Here is a 15,362-nt window from a genome sequence, read left to right on the forward strand (position 1 = left end):
TACAGGAAACGGACCAATAGGTCTTCCTGAGCATCTTTACTCGCTGTCATCGCTGTCCTCAGTCTTGGACTTCCGGCGCTCCTTCTTCTCCTTCTTCTCCTTCTTCTTCTTCTTGCGCTCGGCCTTCTCCTCGGCGGTCTCGCCGTCGTGCTTGCGCTTCTTCTTGTCATCGGGAGAATCGGCCTCGGCCTTGGACTCCTCCTCAGCCGGGGCAGGAACAGGCTCGGGCTTAGCCTCGGGCTGCTCACCATCCTCCAGAGGAGCATTGTAGTCCTTGTACTCGCTCTTCCACTTGGAGGGGGTGGCCTCGTTGGTGCGGCCGTACTTGTCAAGCTTGCCGGCAGACTTGAGCTTCTTCTTTTCAAGGGCAGTAGGTCCCAATCCCCAGCGGCGGGGGTACAGATCGCGCTCCATGATGCAACGCTTGACCTTGGCAACGACACCGTGGTCACAAGTGGAGAGCTCGACGGTGGACATCTGAGCAATACCGATGGCAATAGCCTCACCCTTGGTGGTCATGAGGACAACCTCCTCGTGGACCTCAATACCAGCCTCTAAGATATAAATATTAGATTCATGTCATCGTATTCAGGGGGTTGGGAGAATTGACGAACCGAAACGCAGGAGACCAGGAATCATCAGCTTGGCACCGTAGCAGACGGCGTTGACGGCACTGTCCTTGACGACAATACGCTTGTAGGAGGTGAGCAAGCTCTCCAGGGGACTGATGACCTTGCGCAGGTACGATTCATCGCGCTGGTTGTCGTAGACCCACTGGGCGTCCATAACATCGTGCAAGGTAACCATGCCCTTGGACTCGTCCATGGCTCCAGAACGCACACGACGAAGCTCCTGCATGTGAGCGCCGACACCGAGCAGAAGGCCCAGGTGAACACAGAGGGTACGGATGTAGGTACCAGCCTCACAGCTGACCCAGAAGACACCGAGGTGGCGTTCGTTATCGAACTCGTACAGGTTGCTCTCGTGGATGGTACGGATACGGAGCTGGCGCTTGACGGCAGAGATCAGGGGAGGACGCTGGAACAGAGCACCGGTGAGGGTCTCGAGAGCGCGCTTGAACTGAGCCTCGCCACCGGGGATCTTGTCGTGCAGGCGGATGACACAGACGTACTCCTTACCAGCACCCTGCTGGGACTTGACCAGGCGGGTAGCACGGTCAATGCAGACAATCAGACAGCCAGTGACCTTGGGGTCAAGGGTACCGCTGTGACCAGTCTTCTCGGACCTAAAGAGAGTCAATTGGTCAGAATTGGCTCATTTGGGGTGACGGCCTGGATAAGATGGAATTTACCTGAGAATGCGCTTCATCCAAGCCACGACCTCGTGACTGGAAGGGTTGGAGGGCTTGTCCAGGTTGATGACACCGGAGCTGATGTAGGACTTGAGGTCACGCTTGAGGGGCGAGGCACCAGCAGGAATCGGGGTGAAGTGACCGGTGCGAACGAGCACTACGCAAATACGCCATTAGCCTTGAGCCGAAGATAAAGATCCTGGCAAGAACATACACTTCTCGTAGTTCTTGAGCAAAAGAGGCCAATCCTCAGAGGAAACGGTCGGGTTGACCGCCTCGGGCTTGATGGTGTAGTCCATCTCCTGGTTATTGACGGCCATCTTGAGGGTTGTTGGTTGTCGTCGGAGTCTCCAAGAGGCCAAAAATTTGTTCGAGGAAATTTTGCGAGTGCGGCAGCTCCAGTGCCTGATCTAGTTTAGCGCCCGCATGGTCTCACGTGACCGGTGGCAAGAGACGTTCGTTGATACTGATATCTTACATTTACACTATGAGTGATTTGGTTCGTTGTATTAAATGTTGTAACGAATGCATTATTCAAGCGTGCACCTGTTCGTTTGGTGAATCGGGCTATCTCATCGAGCATGGTTCGTCATATTTTACATAGGGTGGCTGGAAATGCTCGCTTCCAAAACTAAACTTCCAGAATTAGAAGCACTAGAAAGGCAGGAAGAATAATCAACGCCATCATGCTGCTTGAGGTGTCTCCTGCAGATCCTCATCCTGATCTGAGGCCATTCGATATCACATGTCTCACTAACCAAGTCGTCTTCCGGAACCTCGAGTGCCCCACGACCCCAGATCCTGTGACGATGTCCAGCCGCGGGCCCCCGAGTTAGACGTGTCGGGCTGGGGATCAGTTGGTCGTGACGGACGATAAGCTCTACCATAGGTGCGGCGTGCCGTATCTGGCGTGTGTCTGAAGATGTATCGCTGCACGAAACGCGGGGTGAAGATGTAGTTTTTTCCGCCGCCGAAAGTTGGATAGATACGCGTAAGGAAGTCGTACAGATGAGAGGCAAGAATACCTGTGAATTCTGTCTTGACAGAACCCCAGCCGTAGGTAACCAGAGTCATCGTGAGCATGGCCCAGGGGAGCCACAACACGGGGATCTCGATGATGAAGAACTTGACCTTCTTGCCCCGGTTGTCTTGGGCGTAGGTGTGCGCGAATGCCATGATCAATGCTATCAAGGTTTAGTGTATGCGCATCAAGGCGCAAGGCGACTGAGCTCACCGCGAGTGAAGAAGGTACTACCGAGCCAGAGACCTGCAGAAACCTTGAAAGGAGTTAGCATTGGAGATTGGACAGAGGAGCTACCACAGCAGAGGAGTTCAATGGAAAATTGAATGGCATTGGGAATAGATAGATGATGATTTATGTAGAATGTAGGGCACCATAACCACCGGCACGAACTTATAGAATCGCGACAGTTATCTCAAAGGTAGTCCCACCACGCCCACACCGCACACAGCACCAATTATATTTTGCGAATGAGGTGCTGCGCGGGATGCAGGGGTAATCTTCCTCGCTTCCAGGAACCGCTTCAGCTAGTATATGGCTGGGCGGGCAGATAATGCGAGGTGACAAGAACAAGAACGCGAAACAAGAAACAAGGCTCTGCCGGAGCTCCGGGTGCAAGCCACTTACCAATATGGTGGAAGCTACAAAGATCACGTAGATGAAAAAGTCTCCAACCTGGCTGAACCGGGTCGATCCGATTTCCAGCGCACTGCCGTAGTGGTACACTGTCGGCCATTAGCCACCGTAGATCAGACGCCGCACCGAAGCACCATACTGAAGTAGAGATCGAAGAGAAAATCGAGCCTTCTTCCGGTTAGTAGAAAAAGGTGTGACCAGTCGCCAGATCTCCGGAAGTCGCGTGAACAGATTGCCCTTCAGAAACGCAACATTATAGAAACTGAGGGTATCACTGTAAACGAGGAGAGACTCGACCAGAGTCAATGCAGTGATGGTCCTGAAGAAGACACACGTCAGTCAACACTGCACCGGCACCGGCACCGGGAACGAGACGAAGCGACGCACCGAGACACCGGAGGTGCCTCCCAGAACACATCCATTTTGTGGGAAGGAAAGAGATAGCTGGAAGGTTAGAAAGATTGAAAATTACACGGCCTGGAAGGGGGAAGAAGAAGGAAAGAGAAGCGAGGAAGCGGGAAGAAATAAATGGTGTGCAACGCTACGGCACGAGTTTATCCGAATCCCGGCGGCTCCAGGACTCTTGGCGCGGCTCTGTTTTCGCACGTTCTCACTGCACATAACGAGATCATTGTGCATTTTATGCCTAAGTTATCTTCAAGATTTGTAGAATCGATATCGAGGTATTCACTGTATCAATTTGCCGGTTTTCGCAGTTCCCCGAACAGCCAGGCCGCCGTCAGGACCTTCAATCCATACGTCCCAGGCGCTACTGTCATCCTTAGATCTACCACAGACTGTCAATTCTTCATCCACGAAGAGAGGCGCTAGATTTTTGTAGTCAAATCTGTTCACGCGGAGACCTGAACTGCTAAGGTGATGCTGTAGCACACTCAGAAGCAGAGTCAAGGTCAACGGGCCGTGTACGAGAAGGTTCTTGTACCCCTCCTGGTTCTGCGTGTAATTCGGATCCAGATGAATCAAATGAGCATTGAATGTCAATGCTGAAAAGCGGAACAATAACGACTTAGTGGGTAGAATCGAATGGCGGAAGGTAGCGTCCGAAGGAGCTTTGATCGCAAGGAACGAGTCAGCATTTTCTCCCAATGATTAGAATTGAATTAATACCGACATACCTTTGACAATACGACTTGATTTAGAGAATTGCTTCTGATCCATCTGAATCTGCTCCGCAGTTTTGCGTCGCATGAATATCAAGTCCCGGTTCTCAATTACTGATGACTGCCCGGCGTCTGCTTCATTTTCTGTCCATATGCGATTGCAGGTATGAGCTTCGGGCTCTCCCTCTGGTACTGTTCCCATGCGCCGCTCAATGGTGACTATGACTTTCTCTTCACCTTCCCGTCCCTTGACAGTCACATTGCGCATGGACTCGATGCAGACCGCCCGACTACCATCTAGAAGAGGGGCTCCGGTGGGGAACCGGAGATTTCCTCCTGCCCATAGTCGTCGATTGAAAGGGTGTCCTGGTGTATGAAGCACGTCTGTGCCGTCTGGTAATAATTGCGACAAAGTAACCTGGGGAGGGAAGTAGATCAAGTGGTGGGCGATTGGTAGCGGCGACGGTTTCGTGACTGAAGGTAATCTCGTTTGTACACCGTGGCCATCAGGTGCTCGTGGTAAAAGGTCGCATAGCGTCAAATCCAGCATGTGCGAAGGTTGAGGATGTAGATAGTCGTACATCAATGGGAGCTTGCGCGTGGTCAGCTCACGCTGGAGGCGCTCTGCGAGTGAGGAATGAGCTCGGCATTGTGTGCGATTCAACGAGCGCAACGGTCGGGCACTTGTCAGTGTGATGGACGACCTTCCTCGCGACATCTTGGAGCAAAGACCTGACGCCAAATGGTGAACGGATTGATCACGGAGTTTGCCTTGTTTGTTTGGGGCACACCGCTCGGGGACGATCTCAATGGCGTCCGGGACTCAGAAACAATTAATTGTGTACGGGAAACTAGAACTCCTGAGACTCAGAGTTCAATCACGATATGAATATGACACTGGATCGCCTGAAAGTGGCCTTCCTCGGCCCCCGCGCGTCTTTCTCGCATCAGGTAGGCATGGAATGCTGTAAGCCCACGACTTGACAAGGATGCCCGTTTGCTGACTACTGTCGTAAGGCCGCAGCCGAGTCCTTTGGTCGTACGTCGGCCGATTTGCTTCCTCATATCACCTTTGCCGATGCCTTTGCTGCCCTTCAACAGCAAGAAGTCGACTACGCCATCATCCCTTGCGAGAATTCTACCAACGGATCTGTTGTTCAGACTTTCGATCTTCTTGCGGACCGCAATGACCTCTACAAAGACGTGAAAGTGTGTGGAGAGCACTATTTAACCGTACATCAATGTCTCTTAGTCCGCAAGGGCTCATACCCGTCTGGCTGGGAGGGCTACGACGGATCCATCACCAAATTATATACACACCCGCAAGCATGGGGTCAATGCGAGTTGGTGCTATCGAAATATTTCAAAGGTGTGGAGAAGACAAGATGTCTCGTCCACGTCAAAGGGGGCCGAGATTGTCTCGAAGGAGATGGAAGAGCGCAGCGCAGCCATTGCCAGCCGATTTGCGGCGGAATTCCACGGCGTGGATGTGTTGAAGGAGAACATTGAGGATCGAGCGGACAACACTACCCGCTTCTTGATTTTGAAAAATGTGCGTGCTGAGCGAACAGCTCAACTAGAGCTGGACCAGTCCGCCACTGTCACCACTCACAAGACTCTGATCTCATTCGCGATCGATCACTCTCTTCCTGGCGCCTTGGCAGATGCGCTGTTGATCTTCAAGGCTCACGGTCTGAACCTCACTAGTATTAACACAAGGCCTAGTTTGAAACGGGCTTGGCAATACATCTTCTTTGTGGAATGTGGACGGACGCCATCCGATGAGAACAAAGACGCCGTCCTCAAGGCGCTGAATGATCTTCGGGCTGTCACCGACTTCTGCAGGGACTTGGGAACCTGGCAGGATCAACTTGGAGTCAGACTTTAAATGAATCTCGCAATGATGTGATGAAGATAAAAAGCCTGTTGTGCTTCGATACATTATTAATATCTTTTTCTACAGGATAGACTTCTTGGGAATACATTTCGGGACCTCTTTTAGCATGACAAACTACTATTCGGTTTTCGTGATCTAGCGAGATCTCGGCAAGGGCAGGTTCCAACCTCGCCCTACGTAGATGATACCAGATCAAACAGATGGCTCAGGAATAAATGGCAAGCAAAGCAAACCATGTCGGTCAAATTTTCAGAACATAACAAGCAAAGATAGAAGATAATGAGCGAAGAATCAATGATGGTCATCCAGGGTAAAGCCACAAGGTGGTCACGCAAATCGAATTGTCCAATGCCACCTGAGGCAAGGTATTGGCAGGCGGCAATGAGTGACTAGATGTTGCAAAGAATCGCATCCAACCTTTCAAATTGCAATGTACACCTCGTGTTCAGCTCAGATACTGAGGAGACCCCCAGTGAACATATCACGGAACTTAGAGCTTGGATGACCCTGGGAACCCAATGTTAGATGCAATCTGATTGATGAAATCTCGCAAAACATACCTCTGAGAAGCGTCACGGGGCTTGGAACAGGCATTTGAACGGATTCCTCTACGGATTCCTGGGTTCCAGTCTCGGAGCCGCCTTCATGATCCACAGGGCGAGCCGTCAGAACACTCGCCGAAGGAGCTTCTGGCCGTTCATCCTCGCTCTCTGCGAGGGCGCTCAACCGTCAATCTGCAAGACTGTTAGGACTATTCTCAACATTAACCGGGAAGTAGAAGTTCTCACCATCGTAGAACTCATCGTCGTCGCTATAATCGGCAAGCTGTTCAAAGTTCACCTTGTATCGGAGAATGGCACCGATACCACCGAAGCCCTTAACGAACTGATTTCCTTCACCGGACCGGTCAGAAACAAACTCGAGGGTGGCACCGAAGTCCTTGTAGGCCTCAGCGAGCCACTCAAGGAAGGAGTTTGACTCGACAACCTCCATCTCGGTACCGGTCTCTTTGTCCATGAACAGCTCACGGTTGCTCTCCTGAGCCTTTGTGGTGTTGATGATCACCTCCGCACCAGCGGAGTCCTTCAGAACCCACCGAGTAACATCCAGGTTCTCGTACACAATCAGGGTCTCGGCAGCACCGAGCTCCAAGGCCTTGAGAGTATCCTCAACACCGTAGCAGACTCTGCCGGTGTCCTGACTAATCTCTTGGAAGTATTGACCGATCAGCTTCTTTTCCTGGATGAACTTGACACTGCTGAGAGTCTCGGCAGCCAATTCGATGGCCTGGTTGAAACCGTTCTCGCCACCATACGACACGTCGACAACTTTGATGATCTTGGCCTGAAGACGGCCGTCGAACAGGTCGGACTGGGCGAGGTCGTTCTTGAAATCGGCGGAACCAGCCAGCACGAGACCAGCAACGTTAACCTTGTCGTTGGTAATATAGTTCTGTACGGCCAATTCGGCAATTTTGCGGACGTAGTTGTGACGCTTTTCCTCACGCAGACGGGCGAAACGCAACGCGGATTGACCACCACGACCCTATAGAGAGTTTGTTAGACCTAAATTTAGAGTGAATACGAAGGATACGAAAACTTACGTGCTTCTTGGGCAAGTCGACGGAGAGACGCTGAAGAATTTCACGGGTGTTACCACTCAGGGTACCGAAAAGAGCACCGTTACCGTCCATGATGATGAAGCCGAATTTCTGGTCAGACTCCAGCAGCTCACTCAGAGACTCGGTGTGGAATTTGTTGTCACAAAGGTAGAGCGAGGTGTTGATGGGCTTGAAGGGCTCGAAATCGATGTTAATCTTGCGCTCCTTACCCTCTGAAGTGATAATTTCACCACAGTATACAACCAGTCCATTCGGGGGGGACCTTGTTATACAACTTTAGACGCTGCTGGGTGGAGGTAATGGCGGACAAGACGGAGAGTCGGTTGACACGAGACTTGATGTTGGAGGCGGTACCCTAGGATTGATTAGCCGGGCGATTTGGGTGCGGAATCGACAAAGGAGAGCGTACGTATTCTTCAGCCAGCATCTTGGCCGCACGAGAGATCTGATCCTTGGGCGCTATCACCGAAGAGTTAGTGTCATGGATTCGAGCGACAAGACGGCGGGCAGAAGCGTACGAATGATGAGAGAAATCATGGAGGTTCCATTTCCGCGGGCGGATTCAAGACGCTTGATCAGCTTCTTGACCTTCCAAATCTCAATGTTTTTCTCGGCTTCACCCGGGGTTTGCTCCTTGGAACTCATATTGGGCGACTCGAAGGTGGACTGCAGCGAAGGGAGAATAAAGAGGCCTTTGCCTGTCGACGCCTAACCGGAGTCAAAATGGGAGACCCGAAACAAAGACGGGATTCTGTCCTAACACCTATAGTTGGAATTAGTTGGCGAACTCCGGAATCACACTGTACAGTGAGCATGAAAGGAAATGGGGCGCACACCTTCCTGATTGACGTAAAGTACGGCAGCAAAAATCCTTAGGCACCGTGGGGTCGAGGGGCTCCGTGGGCTGAGGTAAGCCAGGGCATGCCGTGAATCGGTATTCGGTACTTCAATTTGTACCAAATTTTGGTGAATCTACAAGTATCCTCTACATCTAGCAGCCATCATCACTACTTTTTTCCCCCTCTCTGCGGAATGTAGCGTCGATCGACAGATGCGCATAGTAACGCACGAAAAGATCTATGGCCCTTTTTCTACGCTTATTCTCCTATACTTCATCACCTCGAGGTTATCACTCAAGTTTCGTTCCCACTTCTTCTCTGTGAGACGGGGGGGAAAAAGAAAGACATGGACTCGAAGATAGCCAGACTTCCACCAGGATAGGATTGTACTTAAAACACCGGTTTCTCGCAACGGCCTCAACCGAATTGCAAGGTTGGGCGCTATGACACACGAAAAGTGTGAATTCTTGGCCTATGGCTTATCTGCGCCGGGACTATCACCCCACACGGTGAGCTAAGGAGCTTCGGCGATTCAGCGTCTTATCTTTTTGAGCTATCTCCAGGCAAATAAAAGGGTCTCTGATCGCGTGTCTCTTCATTTGCACTGAATTCTGTTTGGTCCTGATATCCCGATATCGTCAATACGCGACGCGTGTAGGCAGATTTTCTCTGACAACGATGTCGTCCAGGAACGCGGACGAGCATCAAGAGGGCGACTCTCGACAGTCAACGATGTGGAGAGGCGCGCCCAGCTCCTGGGACTACGGCCGTGTGAGCGCAGCGCACCCGATCGACGAAGAGGACAGCAGAGGCCGACCAAGGTATCTTTGCCAGACCCGCCTTGGGCGATGGGAAATTTTGAGGGAGAAATTCTATTGACGCCCAAATAGGTCATCGTCTTTCGGCCGTCTTCGACAGGTCGGAGGCCCTAACAGCATCGACAACTTTGCCCGCTCATGGCAGAGAGCAGCTGCCTTCCCCGAAGTCTTTCCACGTCGCTCCTCGTTCGTTGAGGCAGACATCGACGATGAATGCGCTATTGCCACCGGATCCGACTCCGCAGCCAGAGCTTCTCGACCACACCGTGATTCCGATCTAGATCAACCTCTGCTACTGTCTGATGAGTCTGGTGGGGAGGAAGAGGTTACACCCTACTGGCATGGTTCCCAAAGGTCCAGGAAGCCACTCCCGAGCACCGGGCTCCTGGCGTCGTCGCCGGACAGAAACAATTTCACTGCGTATGGCTCGATATCCTCGCGCGTAAGTGAATCGACTCGTCAAAATGCGATCCAGCTCCATAAAGAGCATCTCAGTCGGACTGATGCCTCTGTGGATCCCGATCGAGAGCCCCTGATCCTCAAGCATGTTCAACACGAAGATGGCACGGAAGAGGACATCGTGGTTGGGCAATCTACCGTTCCACAGACTGTTTTCAACTCCGTCAACGTACTGATCGGGATTGGGCTGCTGAGTCTTCCATTGGCAATGAAGCATGCCGGTTGGGTACTTGGGTTATCGTTTCTGATCTTTTCCGCGGTGACGACGGGCTATACGGCCAAGATTCTGGCCAAGTGTCTGGACGTGGATCGCTCTCTTGTTTCATACAGTGACATTAGCTATCTGGCATTCGGGCAATATGCTCGCTTCATCACCAGTCTCCTGTTTTGTATGGAACTGCTTGGAGCTTGTGTGGCTCTCGTGGTGCTTTTTGCAGATAGTCTGTACGTCCTGATTCCAGGGTTCAATATTCTCCAGTGGAAGATAGTCTGTGGAATCGTTCTGTTGCCCTTGAATTTCATGCCTTTGCGCTTTCTCAGTGTCACTAGCATTCTCGGCATCGTCTCGTGCACATCAAGTGAGTTTGTCCAATTTCCGCCCATCATCTGATTGAGCGTTACTAATTTACAAAGTTGTCCTTCTCATTTGCGTCGATGGATTGATGAAGCCACAGTCACCTGGCTCTCTTCGCCAACCTGCCACCACATTCCTCTTCCCTGAGAACTGGGCTACCCTTCCTCTAAGTTTCGGTCTCATCATGTGTAAGAGATAACCCTTCATGGAAAGAAAAGACACAGAAATTAACCTCCGGACTCTAGCACCCTGGGGCGGGCACTCCGTGTTCCCCAACGTGTATAAAGACATGAGGCATCCTCATAAATATGAGAAGAGTCTCTGGTCCACATATCTATTTACAGTAAGGAAATCGATCTTCACCGAAGAAAAACTAGAACTGAACTAGGAGTCAATAGTTTTCTCTTGACTGCTCCATGGCGATCCTCGGCTGGCTCATGTTTGGAGACATGGTTCGAGACGAGATCACGGCGAACGTCCTCGCCATCGACGAGTATCCGCAGGCACTATCCGTCTGTATCATCATCTTCATCTCCATCATCCCGCTGACAAAAGTACCTTTGAAGTAAGTTGGTTCGACCTCTCTCCAAAAGCATAACTAACGCTGCTATAGCGCCCGGCCCATCGTATCGACGTTCGAAGTCCTCTGTGGAGTGGCAAAGGGCCGTGAACCCCTCGGAGCGCGTCCGGAAAAGATTCAAGAAATGGCGCGTTTGGTGATTCGTGTTTTCACAGTCGCGCTTATTGTCGTATTGGCCATAGTCTTCCCCTCCTTCGACAGGATTATGGCTTTCTTGGGCTCGTTCTTGTGCTTCACCATTTGCATCATTTTCCCGCTTGCCTTCTATCTAAAAATTTTTGGGAAAGAGATCAGTCGAAGAGAGCGCATCCTCGACTGGGCTTTGCTGATATTTTCATCGATACTGGCGACGATCGGAACCGTGTGGGCATTCTTGCCTCGTGAAATGATCTCGGGAACATCTTAGCCATGTGCATAAATTGACCACTTATGACATCAGCCCTTGTTGAGGATAACCGCGAAGTTGTTCCTCTTCACGCCGGGATTGAGCATGTCTTTTTTGAACATCCTGGGCTTGGGGTTCCCAGTATAATGCCATAATTGATAAATGAGCTTGTTGGTTCGTTTGCTTTCCACTAGGTGAAAACCTAAGCTCGCAAAAATCTCGAGGAGCCTCTCTTCCGTAAGGTAGCGTGAGTTATCGATGCAAGCTACCGGCAACACAAAGAAGAGGGTCGGTGTGAAAGTGATGGAGCAAAGAGGTGTCAGGAATTTGACTAAGCGCTTGAGCATGTCGCCGCGGCCTATGGCATCCGGGACATAGTTGAGAACCAAAGACAGACTGATGATATTGAAACGGTCTTCATCCGTAGATGGTAGAGGACGCTCCATGAAGTCCTGCTTGAGAATGCCGGGTTCTTGCGAGTTCAGATCAATTCGCGTCACATCCAACGCCGGGGTCCTTGAGCAGGCATTTTTCGTACTCAATGCGCCGACTTCAAGAACACGCAATTTGGGAAGAGATGGGTCCCATTTGTCTAGCTGTGGCTTGATCCAATCAACCAGTATCTTGCTAGAGTCACCACCGCGGTCCGAGGACTGGCCGAGCTTGCTGGCAATCTGATAACTTTCCAGTCCGCCATTGGCATGGATCTGGGCATCGATGCTGCTGACCCGAGCCTCATCACCGGCCTTCGTAGCCTGTGCCCGCGCCTTAAGCAACTGGTGATGCGAGCGAATGAGGGTACGGGTAGCCTTCGAGGACAGAGCCGCTTGCTTAGACTTGACCGTCGGCGGTCGTCCAGTAGATAGGAGACCGGGCCGTTTGGACCGGCTTTTGGGAGCCATTTGGAAAGTATTGAAGTCTTTCAAACTAGACAAAAGGATAGAGAAATTCTATGCTCTATATAGCTGATCCGGTACACTTGACGAAAAAAGATGAACAAAAATTGCAATTGTTACCCTCAGCCATAAAAAAAAAAAAGACGATGTACTCCAAAACCACGGAATCGAGAAAAAAGCGGCCCCACATGCCCCGTGACCTGCGCTTACTCATCTCCAAGATCACCTGACCCACACAGCGCTAGGGTTTTCGCTTAGCGAAGCCACTCTGAATTGTTCGACTCACGACACTGCGACAATCATCACGACAGCGGACGACAGCCATGGCCCCTACTACCAAGCAAGGTACGTTCCGATCGATGCGACATTGCTACACTGCCTCTACTCCATTGCAAACGGTGCGAGAAATGTGGTCTGGAGGATGGGACTACAAAGTTCAGAAAGAAAATTCATTTTGAAGACGCCGCGCAAAAGAGAGGGGAGTGATGGGGACATCAAGCAAAGGCAGAACAATCGACCTTTTCTCAACGATATTGAATTTTGTTCATTCCTCCGGATTTCACATTCGCCCGCACCGACTCGCAATTTCTTGAAGTGGCAAGGCAATTTTTCATGATTCGCGAAAACTAACGAATATTCTCATCTACAGCTAAGGCTGCCGCCAAGGCAGTTGTTAAGGGATCTTCCGTACGTTCTACCACCGATTGATGACCGATTCTCGCTCCCGGGTCCGGTCAAAATTCGCCATCGCACAATATACTGACATTTTGGGAAATAGCTTCACAAGTCCCGCAAGGTCCGCACCTCGACCACCTTCCACCGCCCCAAGACTCTCCAGCTGTCTCGGTCGCCCAAGTACCCCCGTGTCTCCATTCCCCGTCAGCCCCAGCTCGATGCCCAGAAGATCATCCTCTACCCTCTCAACACCGAGAGCGCCATGAAGAAGATCGAGGAGAACAACACTCTTGTCTTCATCGTTGACGTCAAGGCCAACAAGCGCCAGATCAAGGGTGCTATCAAGAAGCTGTACGATGTTGATACCGTCAAGGTCAACACTCTGGTCCGGTATGGCAATATTTCGATCCACCCCACGACTGTCGTCCAAAGTGCAATTTACTAACTTGGCTAATATAGCCCCGACGGCTCCAAGAAGGCCTTCGCCCGCCTCACCCCTGACGTCGATGCTCTTGACATCGCCGCCACCAAGCTGGCTATCGTTTAAAAGGGCAGAAATGGATTTCTTTGGTTTTAGGCGAACGATGTTTTCCACCGTGGTGATTCTCAATACCAGCCAGTGCCTTGGCTGTATGTGCAGCAACGAGGGCTGAATGATACAAAAAAGAAACATTTCTTGACACGATTTAAACTTGTTCATGAACCTCCGTTTAGGGTCAGATGGCGTAGTACCTGGGTTAATGCGAGCACCGTGCACAAGGGCTAGCAAGTACCTGTAGTAGTAATAACTAGGATTAGCATTCTGACTGCGAGGACACGTCTTGACACACCTGCACTTCAAGTATGGACGACATTGGCTCGCGGTACTTTTGATTAGGACATTGAACTGCTATGCTGCTCCCCACTCCTAATTACTAAGTCTACAAAGAAAGAGGTATACAGGAGATCATTGATTTTTGGCTCTAGTGTACAAAGGACTTCTTAACAGTCCCATCAATCCCAACCCAGATAATGCAGCATATGGGTATGAATGATCTCGTATCATCCCAGCCACAGTTTTGACATATTATATCAAAACGACGGGCACTATCGACACCGTGGTCAAGCTATGGTTCTATCCATAGCCCCAGCCATCGGCAACACTATTGCCGACGTAAATCGAGATCGAGATCGTAAATCAAAGAATAAATTTAGTGGCCACCACGAAGCACATCCAGATGCTTCAAGATGGACATCTGGGTGTCGAACCAGCGCTCAACGCAGTTCTGGGCGCATGCCTCCTCAGCGCGGTCAAGGGTGCCGGAGGTAATGGGCTTGCCACGGATGCACTTGGTGAAACAGACGTCATTCAGGGAGTGAACGGCTGGTGGGTAGAGTCAGTATACATCATTTCAGTGAGGTCGCAAAAGCATAGAGCATTGCTTCTGGATGAAACACATACCCTGCTGGATGCTGGACTTCTGCGCCTCATTGGTAAGGACGGTGTTGAGCTCTTTCTTGTCGGCGTCGCTAAGACTGGAGATATCGACTTGAGTCTGAGAATCCATGGTTGCGAGTTTTCAATGATGGGAAAGATAGAAGGAGAATGGTGAAGCTACGTGCAATTCGACGCAAAATCGAAGGCGGTGGAATCCGGCACAAAAATGACGCGGTGATCATCGCAGTTGTCCCTCGCAAGGTTTCTCTCCAGCGCACCTTGAACTCCGCAAAGTCCTCAAATCACTCGTTTTTAACGGCGTTGCTTCCCGTTTTCTTCTTTTCGCTGTTTCAGTCTTCACACCGCGCTCGCCCATCATGCCGCCCATTCGCACATCCCGTAATCGCAAACCGCCGCCGGCCGGCTTCGACGATATTGAAGACACCCTGCTTGAGTTCAGTAATAAGATGAAAGATGCTGAGAATGCTTCAAGTGAGGGGAAGAAGAAATATGAAGTTCTTTGGCCTATCTTCCAGATCAGCCATCAACGTACGCTCCCCTTTCCCCACTATTGTCTCCCCCGCGAGCGGCGCTTTCATGTTACTAAGTCTCTGCCTCTAGGTTCACGATACATTTACGATCTCTATTATGAAAAGGAAGCCATTTCAAAGCAGCTTTACGACTGGCTTCTCAAGAATAACTATGCGGACGCCAACTTAATCGCCAAGTGGAAAAAGCAAGGCTATGAAAAGGTATGCTGCGTTTCTTTTTCCTTTTTCGCACATTATTCCCTTTCGTTGAGTTTAAGCTACCGGCGTTGACATCTTGCTGACTTTGTTTTCCCTTCTAGCTGTGCTGTCTTCGCTGCGTCCAAACAAAAGAGACCAATTTCAATTCCACCTGCATCTGCCGCGTGCCCAAAGCCCAACTGAAGGAAGACCAAACCATCCAGTGTGTTAGCTGTGGCTGCCGAGGTTGTTCGAGCAGCGACTAGAACCGCGAGTTGAGATGATGAGTGGTTGATATGGGCAAATGACGAGCCAGGTCTGGTCGGGCGTTCAGGTCATGCTGGTGTTCTTTGATAATTAGTTGGATGATACACAATCTGATA

At 50.9% G+C, this 15,362-nt stretch overlaps 10 protein-coding genes across 10 annotated transcripts; 4 read left to right on the forward strand and 6 right to left on the reverse strand.

Moving 5' to 3' along the window:
- Positions 1–36: 36 nt before the first annotated feature.
- cbf5 (pseudouridine synthase CBF5) lies at positions 37–1,632 on the reverse strand (the record flags this gene model as incomplete). Its single annotated transcript, XM_056970876.1, has 4 exons — positions 37–554; positions 615–1,246; positions 1,313–1,469; positions 1,527–1,632. The coding sequence occupies 4 exons, from the start codon at positions 1,630–1,632 to the stop codon at positions 37–39; spliced, it is 1,413 nt and encodes a 470-aa protein (XP_056817855.1).
- A 433-nt stretch (positions 1,633–2,065) lies between these two features.
- On the reverse strand, positions 2,066–3,391 carry N7477_009216 (uncharacterized protein; the record flags this gene model as incomplete). Its single annotated transcript, XM_056970877.1, has 5 exons — positions 2,066–2,496; positions 2,547–2,589; positions 2,961–3,058; positions 3,104–3,288; positions 3,357–3,391. The coding sequence occupies 5 exons, from the start codon at positions 3,389–3,391 to the stop codon at positions 2,066–2,068; spliced, it is 792 nt and encodes a 263-aa protein (XP_056817856.1).
- Positions 3,392–3,656: 265 nt separating this feature from the next.
- N7477_009217 (uncharacterized protein) lies at positions 3,657–4,808 on the reverse strand (the record flags this gene model as incomplete). The annotated part of the gene is made up of 2 exons (XM_056970878.1): positions 3,657–4,039; positions 4,106–4,808. 2 exons carry the CDS (start codon positions 4,806–4,808, stop codon positions 3,657–3,659), a joined length of 1,086 nt encoding a protein of 361 aa, XP_056817857.1.
- Positions 4,809–4,975: 167 nt separating this feature from the next.
- N7477_009218 (prephenate dehydratase PHA2) lies at positions 4,976–5,978 on the forward strand (the record flags this gene model as incomplete). Its single annotated transcript, XM_056970879.1, has 3 exons — positions 4,976–5,041; positions 5,108–5,437; positions 5,460–5,978. The coding sequence occupies 3 exons, from the start codon at positions 4,976–4,978 to the stop codon at positions 5,976–5,978; spliced, it is 915 nt and encodes a 304-aa protein (XP_056817858.1).
- Positions 5,979–6,376: 398 nt separating this feature from the next.
- Positions 6,377–8,253, reverse strand: N7477_009219 (translation termination factor eRF1; the record flags this gene model as incomplete). Its single annotated transcript, XM_056970880.1, has 7 exons — positions 6,377–6,444; positions 6,548–6,697; positions 6,776–7,532; positions 7,591–7,820; positions 7,852–7,963; positions 8,018–8,067; positions 8,127–8,253. 7 exons carry the CDS (start codon positions 8,251–8,253, stop codon positions 6,377–6,379), a joined length of 1,494 nt encoding a protein of 497 aa, XP_056817859.1.
- An 884-nt stretch (positions 8,254–9,137) lies between these two features.
- N7477_009220 (putative transporter) lies at positions 9,138–11,284 on the forward strand (the record flags this gene model as incomplete). The annotated part of the gene is made up of 6 exons (XM_056970881.1): positions 9,138–9,268; positions 9,338–10,302; positions 10,358–10,486; positions 10,544–10,641; positions 10,697–10,863; positions 10,912–11,284. Coding segments are annotated over 6 exons (1,863 nt in total), but the record flags the coding sequence as incomplete, so codon positions are not given.
- Positions 11,285–11,313: 29 nt separating this feature from the next.
- On the reverse strand, positions 11,314–12,165 carry N7477_009221 (25S rRNA (adenine2142-N1)-methyltransferase; the record flags this gene model as incomplete). Its single annotated transcript, XM_056970882.1, has 1 exon — positions 11,314–12,165. One exon carries the CDS (start codon positions 12,163–12,165, stop codon positions 11,314–11,316), a length of 852 nt encoding a protein of 283 aa, XP_056817861.1.
- Positions 12,166–12,482: 317 nt separating this feature from the next.
- Positions 12,483–13,381, forward strand: N7477_009222 (60S ribosomal protein uL23; the record flags this gene model as incomplete). The annotated part of the gene is made up of 4 exons (XM_056970883.1): positions 12,483–12,504; positions 12,809–12,846; positions 12,938–13,224; positions 13,294–13,381. 4 exons carry the CDS (start codon positions 12,483–12,485, stop codon positions 13,379–13,381), a joined length of 435 nt encoding a protein of 144 aa, XP_056817862.1.
- Positions 13,382–14,024: 643 nt separating this feature from the next.
- N7477_009223 (Tim10/DDP family zinc finger protein) lies at positions 14,025–14,381 on the reverse strand (the record flags this gene model as incomplete). Its single annotated transcript, XM_056970884.1, has 2 exons — positions 14,025–14,197; positions 14,276–14,381. The coding sequence occupies 2 exons, from the start codon at positions 14,379–14,381 to the stop codon at positions 14,025–14,027; spliced, it is 279 nt and encodes a 92-aa protein (XP_056817863.1).
- A 247-nt stretch (positions 14,382–14,628) lies between these two features.
- N7477_009224 (BUD31 family protein) lies at positions 14,629–15,245 on the forward strand (the record flags this gene model as incomplete). Its single annotated transcript, XM_056970885.1, has 3 exons — positions 14,629–14,800; positions 14,873–15,003; positions 15,102–15,245. 3 exons carry the CDS (start codon positions 14,629–14,631, stop codon positions 15,243–15,245), a joined length of 447 nt encoding a protein of 148 aa, XP_056817864.1.
- Positions 15,246–15,362: the final 117 nt, after the last annotated feature.

The sequence above is a fragment of the Penicillium maclennaniae genome (assembly GCF_028827695.1).
Source record: "Penicillium maclennaniae strain IBT 15551 chromosome Unknown utg000008l:1.0-3552695.0:1.0-3555053.0, whole genome shotgun sequence".
Taxonomy (NCBI): Eukaryota; Fungi; Ascomycota; class Eurotiomycetes; order Eurotiales; family Aspergillaceae; genus Penicillium; species Penicillium maclennaniae.